The following is a 12885-nucleotide window of genomic DNA, read 5'->3' as shown; positions in this document are numbered from 1 at the left end:
GGGTCTTAGTTTCCTTATCTGCAAAATGAGACTAATACTACTACTTACCTTTTAGAGCTGTTGGGAGAATTCACTGAGATAGTAAATGACAAGCACTTACAACAGTGGCTAGCATACAGTAAGTCCTCAGTAATTGTTAGCGACCATTTTTACTATTCTTTTGAGCTGGGATTTGTCTGGCTATGAAAAGGGAGGTAAACTGTTATAAGGTTCTGCCAGGCAAACTGAACTCTGTCCTTGTCACTCCATCTCTTAGATCCCAGGAGTCCTGACATGACTGTAATAGATCTCAACAGATATTTGAGGATGACATGGTGCATCATTTTGATTGCCAGCCACAGCCACTTAATCTACCTGTTAAAATTGCGATGGATTTGAGATCACTCATGAGGCACATTAACAAGTCTGTTCATTTATTCATCATTCATTCATTCATTCATTCATTCATTCATTCATTCATTCATTCTGTTAGTCATCTCTTTATTCATTAAATATCTATTGAGTGCTCACTATGTTCCAGGCACACAGACAAAGAAACTCATGTCCTGGTTTGGGGCTAGAAACAACCATCAGATATTTCTTTAGGACAGAACCTAAATATTTTAATGCCTTGTTTGTTCAAAACAATGATCCGTGTTTGTATGGAACTAGGAAAGAGCTAGTCCTAATTTGAGGCCATGTTACCTACAAGAAATAAATCACAGCTAGAAAATTGCCTTGAAAAGAGAAACAAGACCATAACGCTTAGAAAATTTTCTGTAAGTACCCAATTTATTCATAAAACAATACAGTTTAAATATTTATGATTTTTCTCAGTCATACATTTCCCCCATCATTCCCAAAATGTTGTGCATTTGGCTGACATGTATTTGCAAGGTTAGAATCTATAATTATAACACTGGAAATTATACAAGGCCTATTTGATTTGCTTGTTAATATGTTCCCCCTCCAACAAACAACAAGCAGATCTATTTTACCTCATGATTTACCTCCCCATCCCTCTGACCATCTTGTGTTTTTTATGCTGCAAAACACTTGTCCATTTCTCTGTGATAAGATTACACAAATGAATCAATCATTCTTCCAGTTCAACTGGCCAGTTTATATAAAAACAAAACACCTCCACCTAAAACAATGATGATTCTAGGCATTTCTGCTGATAGAGTTTGCTCTCAGGTGTGATAAAAGAGGCAAAGAGAAGCCCCTCACTTGGCTTAAAAATTAACCCGGTGGGACACATTTCTGGGGAGCCACACTGCATGGCCATTTGCCACGGACAAGTCTCCACTGTGGTTGTCCTACTGAAGACTTCGTGAGATCATTCCTAGGGGTTGACGTAAACATGGACTCATTCATGCAAGCTGTGTGATGTCTCCTTTACAAGGGCAGGGGCCGGCCAGGGAAGCACGCCCTCATCTGTTTAAGTAAGAGGTGTGACTATAAAGCAGTGAGACTGATGTGGGGTGTGCAGCTTCTGGAATCAGTCTCCCTACTTTCTACTCCCACCTCGGAGACAGGCAGGACCTTGTGCTCCGGGCAGAGAAGAGGTGCCATTCTCAAGCAGACTAGGTTCTGCCCTGTTTCGAATGGTCTCTATGATCACACCCTAAAGTCTCAAACCCCAGTACTCTTAGTGTGGTCTGAGGACTGCACTGGCATCCCCTGGGACCTTGTCAGAGCTGCAGAGTCTTGGGCCCATGAAGACCTAGCATCATGGTCTGAATTTTGACAAGATCCTCAGGTGATCTGTGTGCGCAGTTTAGTCTGATGATAGGTGCTGGGTTGACAGCCCCAGACCCATGTCAAGAAGACTATTTCTAGGTGGCTAAACCTCCCCCTCAGCAGAGAGACCATTCTCAGCAGGGATGAATTATAGATACAACTGCAAAAACAGTGTGGGTGTTGTTTTTTCTTCTTCTTTTTTTTTTATTTTAAACATGCAAAATACAGTCCATGCATCTACCATTTTGAAAAGTCTTTCATCCTGTAGCAGATAAACCAAATATGTTTTGGCTATCGACGTTCGGTAAATGTTTCAAAATGCTTTACAGTGTAAAGATAATAAGAAATTTAGCAAAATTTCAACAAACCTGTATAAAAAACGGATACAGATACCATTTTAGTTCAAGGCGACATGCTGTAATGTAAAGAGTACGTTATAAGTATTTGTGTTTCTTTGTAAAAAGTCTTTAACAATATGAGGGCTTACCAGATCCAGGCCTCAGGGCTACACATGCAAAAAAAACTGTCAGTCATTAAAAATCACCAAAACGTGCTATTTTTAAATGTGTATGTGTGGTTTTTTAAAGTACAGGAGTAGTAGAAGTATTAAACATGAGCAGGAATAGTATTTCGGAACTCTGTAAAAGTGTGTGGAGATCATGGCGCTAGTGTCCTGGAAGACTCATACATTTCTGATGAACATTTTGGCTTAATCCCTTTGCCATTGTAATAGTCCACGACTTGATTTGGGACTTCAGCCAACACGCTCTTTGCCAGGGCAGCTGGAGATGCCTGCAGGGAAGAAGAAATCACCATGACTTTGGCACCTGGCCAGAGGAATCTGATTGAGAATCAGCCTAAAAGGCTTGAGTCCTCTTCTGAGTAGCTAGTCTTTCTCATCATTTATTCATTCATTCATTCATTCATTCATTCATTCATTCACTCATCCACTCATCCATTTATTCAGTATCTGACAAGGTCCTCCAAGCAAGAGCGGTCAGGTTGTTGGAACGTGAACCATTCATTTCTTAATTATATTATTGCATGCCTGTCTCAAAATATAAAACGATTCACCGATGAATTATGGGTGAAAGTTGTACGGCAGAATGAACTGTGTTGCAGTTGTTGTTTCTGATTTATATTCAATTCCAGACACTTATGTTCCAGGCACTGTGTTAAGATTTATGGGGTCTATGATTCTTGCTATTAGGGAAGTTATAACCATGTGAGAGGAGCCTGGTGTGGCCAAAATTAACCCTACTTTAAGGTAAAACACGAGATGCCTCAAACCAACAGCATCACATCACATGGGAGCTTATTAGAAATGTGGAATCTGAGACCCATCCTGGGGCTACTGAATCAGAATCTGCATTCTAACTTGGTGCTCTTGATTCCTGTGCATCTGAAATTTGAGAAGCACTGCTCCAGAGTCACAAACCCTTTGTGACCAGAGCACAGAAATCAAAGAGACTAAGTCATCTTGGAAGAAATCAGAGCAGGCTTCCAAGAAGAGGTGCCATTTAAGTTGGGTATGTTTTAAAATGTGGAGAAGGAGGGGATTGGCATTGGATCATTTTAATGACAGTGAGTCATCTGATGGGGCTGAAGACTGAGTGCCTGCACGCGTGTGCACGTGTGTGTGTATGTGTGTGTGTTGCAAATATAGGATTGGTGGGGCATTCAGTTGGAAAATAAGTTTGAGGCCTGGTGATGGAGCATATTGAAGACCACCATGCTGACTAATGAAGCCCCAAATCAAGTCTATCTGAGGCAGATGAAGGTGGAGGCTGACATTCTGCATGGACTCTAGTATTCAGTACTAACTGCTCGACCCTAGGCGAGCAAAATTGCTCAAACCCCATCACAAGTTCTGAAGACACTGAAGCAGAGAGACCAGTTAACAAGTGTTGGGGATTCCTCAGGAAACATCCTGAAGGCAGGGGCGTGAACTAAATGCCAGACGACCCGGTTTCTAGCTCTTTCCTTCCCATGTGGATTGTCACTCAGCTATTGCTTTGCTAAGCCCTGGTGTTGTCAGAGACAAAATAGGAAAGAATAAGAATTCATTCTATCTCACAGTTTTTAGGAGGCTCAAAGTAGGAGACAGATCTTAACAGCAATCTGAAAACACTGTGAAGAGTTTTATAAAACGATACCTCACATTTTGGAGATGTTATAGCATGTTAGACATTTGACACCCATGAATGCTCTTTTTAAAAAATAACTGGTCACAGTTGTGCATTAGATCATGATCCATGAGTCCACTGGGGAATATAAAAAGCCATTTCCACCCTTTCTCTCTGGCCACCTCTCATATAAAGGTTACAGGCCAAATACGTGATTTCTTAGCCTTCCTTCTATCTAGGTGGATCCCTGTGACCCTATGCATCCTTGAGACATAAATGCAAGTTTCCTGGAGGATGTTTCTTGGAAAGGTTTTCTTTCGTGGTTAGAGGGGACAGACATGGTGGGCTCTGTTTCCATTTCCTCTTCTCCTTGAACTGGAATGTGATTCCTGAGCAATGGCAACCATTTCATCATTATGAGGGAAGAGCAAAGGAAATCCCCAGGTGCTACTGAATTACTGGAAAAAAACAAAAAAAACACAAAAAACAGATGTCAGCGGCCTCCAGCTCCTAAATTCTAGCTACACAGGGAAAATACATTTGTACTTATGTAACCCAGGGCTTCTCAACTTTAGCACTATTGCTATTTTGGGCCAGATAATTTTTGTGTGGGGGACTGTCCTGTGCGTTGTAGGATGTTTACCAGCATCCCTGGCCTCTATGCACTCGGTGTGAATGAGATATTCCACACTGTCACCATTGAAAATGTCTCCAGACATTTCCAAATGACCCCTGGGGAACAAAGTCACCCTTGGATAAGAACCATTCATGTAATCCACTGCAAAATGGATTTGCTGTTATTTGGAGACAAAAACGTTGCTAAATAGTGCTGTCAAATAGAACTCGCTACAGTGACGCAAATATTCTCTATCTGTGCTGTCCAGTGTGGTGGCTACTGGACACATGCAATTAATGAACCCTTAAAATGTCGCTAGTGTGACTGAAGGGCTAAATTTTTAATTTAACTTAATTTTAATGAATTTAGATTTGCATGGGACAGCACCGTTCCTAAGCGATTCTCCTGCTCTTTTGCTTACCTGTGCCGGTGGATCTGGTGAGCAAACAGGGATTGGGGAGGGCGTGTGTGGGTTAGGACAAGACCAAAAATGTGAAAGCAGCTGGGAGTAAGAGCTGTATTTGTTCATCATCAGGCACTGTGCTAAGCCTGACGACCTTTCATCTTCCAGGATGTGAGTCACTCGCCTGTCTCACAGGTGGAAGGCTGTGGTGCAGTCACGTGGCCCACAGCCTGTGCCCTGCCCACTTCACGGCTCAGAGTCTAGGTTACAGGCTCATAGGAAATGTATCGGTTCCTCACTCTTCACTTTATTTATGGCTTATTGAGTTCAGTGTAGTCCGGATAATGAAATGGTTTTCAAAATCTAATTTGAAATCCACGGAGACGAGGGGGCTGGTAGGCTCCTGGCGGTCTGCGTTAGTCATCGCGCAGCCCAGACGTGAACGGGGTGCTTCCCTGGTTGGTGATGTCCCCCAACTCCCTGCTTACCAAGGCTCTGTCCTGCCTCATATACCAGGCTTTCCGCAGGGCGATTTTTCTCTGCCCTGAAGTCTTGTAGCAACATTTTAGCCCTTTTCAACCACCCACAGATTTTTCTGCTGACACCTGTGCCCCAACCATGCAACTCCCCAGTAAGTTCCTTGAGGCCTGGATCATTGGCTTCACCAGTGTGCTCTGATCCCAGGGCTAGCACATGCCTTGCACACAGCAGCCACTCCAAGAGGAGGGGGCCTGGGGTAGAGGCTGGAACCTTGAAGGGCTCAGTTGTATGGTTTCAGCACACCGGTGTGTGTGTGTGTGTGTGTGTGCGTGCGTTGTGTACGGGGCAGGGAGAGGGTGGTTCGGGGAAGTGCATGAATGTCCTAGGGATAACGCAGGCAGAGTTATAGGTGGTGTCAGTGATATGGTACTTCTGTCTGGCTGACAAAATGGAACGGGACATTACAACCCAGAAGAACACCCTCCTCCCACCTGGGGCATCAGGCAGGTAAGTAGCTTCGTTGATGAACACAACTGTAGTGCATTCAGCCTGCCGCAACACATCCTTCCCTGAAGAGGACCCCACTCCTCGCTGTCCACGTGCGGACAACCTGAGGACATGGCGAGCCTCTTCATCTAATGAGTGGTTCATTTGGAAACCCTCCTTGAGCACGTGGAAGATGGGCTATGGTGGTGCTCCCTGCCTGTGAGCTTGTGGGGGGCTGGGTGTTGCTGCTGCTACTTGGAACCCCGTGTGCACTCAACTCGTAGGTCACGATGGACTTTCGGCTCCTTTCGTGATTCTCATCACCCTGTAGCCCTCCGCATGACCTCAGGATGGTGTGGCGCTGGACTTCTGGGCTATAGCTCATCGTTCCAGGAACCCGGGCGTGCACAGTGACCTCCGTATGTGGTCCTGCCAATTCATGTGGTCTAGGGTTTGGTGGAGGCCACTGGGCTTGTGACTTACCTGAATGCTGGCTTTAAAGCCTGTCCCAAGAAGGGCAGCAGGACAAATGACAATTTTTGAAAAGCACAGGCCAGAGGCTCCGGCGCTGGCACTGGGACTGGTCTGTATCAACAATGGTCCAGCCACCCTTCCGCCCCCTATATTTACCTTACCCAGCGTAGCTGGGGTCCCAGCGTGGGCTCAGAGTGGGATTGCTTGTGTCTGGACATATCCAGTGAACTGGCTAGGATGCTGCCAAGGCTCATCTGAATGAGGGTTTTTGGCTGGAGTCAAAAGGCTTTTCCAAAAAGCATCAGGAGGGACAGTGCCCGTCCCTTCCTCTCTGGGGCCCTAAATCACTGACCTCAGCCCCGAGGACCGGGGAGCTGCAGTGGAAGCTCAAGAAGATGCTTCCAGCAGGGTCCTTGAGATGTGGGGGTGAGATGTCACTGCATGGACGGTCCAGGTGACAGAGGGGTCCCTGCAGCAGGCATAGGAGGGGATTCTCATCCTTGCCAAGGGGACTGCAGAGTTGCTTCAGGGCACCGAGCACCCTGGAGATTCCCTCCTGCGGGGGCAGCTCGCATTTAGTTACCACCCACTGGGAGCGCAGCTGGCCCCAGCAAGGCCACAGGGGGCGTCAGGGGGCGCCAGGGGGCGGGACACTCTGCTCCAGTGACTTTCTCTAGGGGCAAGAAACAAAAGGTCACAGAGGACCGTCTGTGACAGCCCACATCACCCTCAAGGACTCCAGACACAGCTGGGGAGGTGCTGAAGGGGTCTGCAGGGCCACCACCGCCCCGCGGGAGCCTTTGTATGAATCAGAAGCATCCTTCTGGGCAGCTGCAGCCCCTAAGCACAGGCTGTTGTTGGGGTTTTAAAGGGGCCCCTTCTTCCGAGAGTTAATAATCATCCAACAATTGGGAAGGCAGAAGAATTGTTATCGAGCACTTTCTGTGTCAAACGACAGCACTGTCTCACGCACCTGCTTTGGGGGCTTCTGGGGAAGGTAACGCTGCTTGAAGGATTATTTACTGTTGATCAGAGCTCAAGACTGGAAAGCTAGATGTTAACTTGTAGAAAATGGAGACACTTTCTGTCCAGTAGAGAAGGTCATTCAAAGTCTGTTTATTAATTTTTAACCCTGTTGACCACCACCTAGCTTTGAACCTTTTCCCCATGGACCATCATCAGCTGTTTTAGATCCTCCTTTGAACTACCTTTGTCACCTCACTGGTTCCCTGCTTAATGAGATAAATAAATTCTTCGATGCTGCTTACATTTATAGAGGATTTAGGTTTCAACGTTTTGAAAATAGACTTTGCCAAGGCAAACATGGGCCTCTGCCAGGGCACATGGCTGGACAGGCAGAACCCAGGCTGAATTTAAACTGCTCCTTGCTTCTCCGGCCAGGCCTCCTGCAGGGGACAATGAGCCCACCTGCCCGAACTCCCTGAGGGCACCGAGGCCCTAAGCTGTGTGGATGGGGACTTCTCATCTCTAATTCAAGTTACACTTTTATCACCGAAGAGCCAAGCTCTGCATGTCCTGTGTGGGAGGCGTCCTGGCCCAGGCAGGCGTAGCTGACGTCACTCCACTACACACTAGTGGGAACATGTAGGGAGCGAGTTTGTTTTGGTCCTGCCCTCCCACGGGAAGCCCCCGAGATATGCGTACATGTTTGAAGTTCCTGAAGGGCACGAACTGAACGATGTCTCGAAGGACAGGCTCTCCCTTGGGTGACCTCAGAATCCCGTCATCACCGTCCAGCATCTGCATGTCACTGAAGTCAGCGTTGCCCACTCCCACGATGATGACCGACATGGGGAGGTGGGAGGCATGGACGATGGCCTCCCGGGTGTCAGCCATGTCTGTGATGACACCGTCAGTCAGGATCAGCAGGATGAAGTATTGCTGCAATGGAGCAGACGCCAGGCAGCGGTGGGGACAGAGTGGGGGAGACAAGGAAGTACCAGTTACACCCCTGAGTGGCTTCAGCGCATAGTGGCTATAGCAACAGTGACAACAGATTGCTTTGTGAGTGTCTGTGCAGACAGCCCTCGACACTTAAGGTTATGACAGATGGAACTCAAGGCAGGCACAGTGATTCTAGTAACCAACTCAGTGACTGCTATGAAGCACAGAGGGGTCGACAGAGCAGCAGGGAGGAGTCAGGGGGACTGGTGTCAAAGCCTCATTTTCTGAGATCCTGGGGAAATCCCTTAATTCCTCTGGGTCTCAGCTTCATCTCTCAGTGAGTGTAGGCAACTTTTTAAATGAATTTTGCTCTAAAGGGAGGTAAAATAAGGGACAGTAGCTAGGATAAAGTGGTGTCAAGGGAGAGATTTGAACTTAAACAGAAGATATGAAGGATGTTTTATTTGCTAATGAAAACGAGTCCAGTAGAAAGGGATAAAGTAGATGAGAGAGAGACTATGAGACTCTAGCTTCTAGGGCAATGTCCTCGGATCACTGAGAGGAGGTGGGCTCCAGGACACGAGATAAGAGGCTGGGACTGGATATGTGGGGTCCTCCCTCCATTCCATCATGAGGGAAGGCTGGAACATGATACAACGCAAGTAGGTTAGATAAGCTGATGTAAGAAGATGAGAGAACAGTATATTTTCTTTATGCAAATGCATCATCTTGAAACCCAGGACAAAACTCACAGAGAAAATTTCAGACACCCGCAGTGTTCTACAAAATCTGAAAGAAGTCATAAAGCTAAAAAAGAAATACATTGGCCCTGGCCAGTTTGGCTCAGTGGTTAGAGCGTCGGCCTGTGGTCTGGAGAGACCCGGGTTCGGTTCCCGCTAAGGGCACGTACTTCGGTTGCAGTTTGTCCCTGGCCCTGGTTGGTTGTGCGGGTGGCAGCCACTCGATGTGTCCCTTCACGTCAATGTTTCTCTCTCTCTCTCTCTCCCTTCCTCTCTTTCCCTTCCACTCTATCTGTATAAAAAATGGAAAAATATCCTCAGGTGAGGATTAAAAAAAAAAAAAAAAAAGAAATACATTGATGTCATTAAAAAGGATTCATGGAGTCCAGCCGGTGTGGCTTCAGTGATTGAGCATTGACCCATGCACCAAGAGGTCGCCAGTTCGATTCCTGGTCTGGGCACATGCCCAGGTTGTGGGCCCGATCCCCAGCGGGGGGCATGCAGAAGGTGGCCAATCGATGTTCTCTCTCATCGATGTTTCTCTCTCTCTCTCTCTCCCTTTCTCTCTAAAATCAATAAAGGAAAATAAATAAATAAATAAAGCTTTAAAAAATGATTCATAGAAAAGTTGTTATGATAATATACAGGGGTGGACAAAAGTAGCTTTATAGTTGTGAGTACGTAAAACATTGGTTTGCATGTTTAAGAAAACCAGAGAGAATAGAGAACAAACCTTTGCTATGATGTTTTGTGTTACTGCGCTTGACCACCAGGGGGCAGAGCATCTATTATTTTGCTTCACTTCCATCTGTAACATGGGTACACTGGAAAGCAAGCTGATTTCGGACTGTTTTGTTTTCTTCCTAGGAACTTGTGGGTATGCCTTATACTCCAGCGAATAAAGTAAATGCCGTTGCTGAGTGTCCCCTCTGTCCAGCTAAGGTTGCAGACATCTGAGATGTGTCACTTCTATGTCTCACAATAACCCAGCAGAAACGGGGATGATTATCCCCGATTTTCAGATGAGGAGACGGAGGGTAGAAGGTTAAGTCACTTGCCCAAACTCAGCAGGTAGAAATGCTGTAATTTGTTGTCAGAATGGGATGGGTGCTGTGGTCAATGTTCAGGGGAGAAAGGGTAACCTCCCCTTGGCAGGCAAACTGCCCCTCTCCTTACCGACGCCTCCTTGGTGTTCGTCTCCTCGGATGCTGACTTGGCGACCTTCTGAATGATGGGGGCGATGTTGGTGGGGCCATAGAGCTGGAGCTTAGGAAGGCAGCTCTGATAGGCTTCCACAACCCCTTGGATTCCTGAGGCGACACAGGCAAAGATCAGCAGTTCAGTAGTCCTCTCAGACACATTCGTAATCAACTCACACACACAGATGAAGCATCACATTCCCTAAATGTCCTTCTTACCACATTTATGGTCTTAGAAAAACACCACACTGCTGCCTCTACCCCACTGAAATCATTCTCTTTAACACACTTAAATCGAAAGCAATCCTTTCCACACACTTTCCCCTAATATCCCACTTTACACATACGGTTTCATTTAGATTCTCATAGTGGAATGAAATAGATGTTATACCCATTTTGCAGGTGAAGAAACTGAGGCTTAGAGAGGTTACATCATCTGACCCAGGTCACACAGCAAATGACTTGCGGACTCAGGACTCAAACCCAGGTCTGTTCAGCTCTGATGACTATGTTCTCAGCCATTTGGCAAGTCAGCTTTAATGCTTCTCTAGTTTCTCACCATCTTGTTGACTCTACTATAGTGAATACCACCCTAGTCCATTTATAAGAGTTACGTGTATGTGCACACCACCACCATTCCAGATGTTAAAGTCCTCATGGGTAGGGATTTTAACTTACTCCCTCAAAGATCTGTGGCAGGCCGGGCACACGGAGGGTGTGATGAATGAGCAAAATGGCTGACATGATCATTTGCTGGGGACTGTAGTACAGATGAGTGATGGTCATCATTCCGGCCAACCTCTCATTTGAAGGAGGTTTCCATCCTGAGACCGCATGAGTGGAGGGTGGAACTCCGCTCCAAGGGACAGCCTTGCTTGTGTCGTTTCTCCTAGCATTTCGTGAGTATTGACTGCACGTTTGACGTTATACTCATGAATTTTATTCAGATGGCTCTTGCCTTTCCCTGTTTTAGCTCATCCTCCTAATCCTTTCTATCCTGAAATAGCACACTGGTCCTCTTTTTGGCTAGAGGGATCCACAGATGCCCCTCCTGAAATGCTTTTCCGCATCCACCGAGCATTGCACACCAGACCTTGGGTACTTTGGGTAAGCAAGTTCTGTGTGTTCTGCCCTTATACATGTGCTTCTAGACCCATTGAAGATTCTGCATCCCCTTTGCCCTGTCCCAAAGCCTGTCATTCTAAAGACAGATGTCATATCATTTTGCATCTTGGTTGTGAAGTGAGGGACATTCAACAGAAGCCCTTTACCTACTTTGGGTCTTAAGTTTTTGCCTAAGAGAAGCAAGCTAGATTTCTTTTTCAAAGTAACAGGTAGATGAATTCTAAGAGTGTGAAACAGGTCAATGCCGGGCATGTATTTTGTTCCACTTTGGCAAAAAACATTCTAACGGTTTAAGAATGAGGGTGGTTAGGAATCAGTGAACTCTAAAGCATAATAAATTTAGGGTGAGGGATCATGAGAGGAAATAATGGCAGAATGAAGATCAGGTCTCAGAGGTTACGGTGTGCAGACCCAATGCTATTGACATCATATATTGGACATTAAGTGTCAAATTGGTGAAAGAAACTGCTGGATACTTCACATGCCTCACTGGATCTGAATGGATCCTGGTTCAGCCCCCTCCTCCTTGACAAGGAGGAGGAGAGAGCTGTGGACATTTCTATCTATTTCACTATAAAAATATCTTACAAGCTTCATAGCAACCAGTGTATTCGGCTCTATTTGTTATTTAGAAAGCAGAAAAAATAATTTTAGGATAAAGTTTATCACCATAGTTATCATCATTTTGTGGAATTGTGCTGGGGTACTTCTAGCTGGATACAATGGATGCACCAAAGCCTTTGAGAAGGCTTTTTCTTCTGGCGCAAAACCATGAAGCTCCTTGTTGGAAGTCACCGAGGCTGTATCCTTTGCTCACATGCTGAAAATGTACTCCCCCCACCTCCTACTTACACCTTCACAGAGAGGACGTTGTGGAAAGTAAATACTTGAGGAAAAGTTGGAGAGCAGAAAGAGGGGTATCATTACTGCCCATCAAGTGATTTCCTCCCCCAACCCCATTTTTTTTTGGTCAAGGAATCCAGAATGGGGATGGACATTCTGCTATAAACTCAAGACCTCTTCTGCATTCTGTCTTTTCCAGCTCTTAGTTTTCTGCTCTGTCATTATGGCTTTCTGTTGCCTTTGGAGTAAGTAGCATGGTCTGCTTGGACCCAGAAGCCTACTTCTCTGTTGCGGACAATATAACTGATAGACTGCGTCAGAGGAGAGAAACTAAAGTGGGAAATGTGCAAACAGAAGGGCCACGAGACGCTGGCTTTCTTTTACGTTCTAATTTACCTGCACATTCTGGGTTGTCTTCATTAAAGTTGATTGCGAAGTCATGAGAGACCTAGACACCAATTAAAACGGAAAGAAGGAAGACAGGAGAATTGCAACTTTAATCCAGGAAGGAGGCACTGGGTTGAAGAGTCTGCAAACAAATGCCCGTTACATTCATTGTGTCTTAAACAGCAGGGACCATTTTAAGCCTTCACACAATCAGTCTGAGATGGAGGGTGAATTCTCAGCTCCCTGTGGAGTTGAGGGGACAGGGAAATTTTCTAGAATCAGATAAATGCTGGCAGGAGGGGAGAATAATGCATATCTATTAAAAAAAAAAAAAAAAGCCAAGATAAGATTTCAGAAAAAGATGTAACCCCAGAGAGAA

The 12885-nt window shown here is 45.8% G+C and overlaps 1 protein-coding gene across 2 annotated transcripts in view; it reads right to left on the bottom strand.

Annotated features, from left to right (window-relative positions):
• Positions 1-754: 754 nt before the first annotated feature.
• CPNE4 (copine 4) overlaps positions 755-12885 on the bottom strand; it is a 419291-nt gene continuing 407160 nt past the window's right edge. For both annotated transcript variants that reach the window (XM_036266480.1, XM_036266479.1), the window contains exons 13-16: positions 12516-12567; positions 10129-10262; positions 7973-8209; positions 755-2514 (exon numbers count right to left, since the gene is read on the bottom strand). In XM_036266480.1, coding sequence (XP_036122373.1) covers positions 2380-2514; positions 7973-8209; positions 10129-10262; positions 12516-12567 — 558 coding nt within the window. In that variant the 3' untranslated portion in view covers positions 755-2379. The remainder of the gene's footprint in view (positions 2515-7972; positions 8210-10128; positions 10263-12515; positions 12568-12885) is intronic.

This window comes from Molossus molossus, unplaced genomic scaffold, assembly GCF_014108415.1.
Source record: "Molossus molossus isolate mMolMol1 unplaced genomic scaffold, mMolMol1.p scaffold_m16_p_18, whole genome shotgun sequence".
In the NCBI taxonomy this organism is placed as follows: Eukaryota; Metazoa; Chordata; class Mammalia; order Chiroptera; family Molossidae; genus Molossus; species Molossus molossus.
Note: the sequence above shows the minus strand (reverse complement) of the source record. Positions and strands in the feature narration are given on the sequence as shown.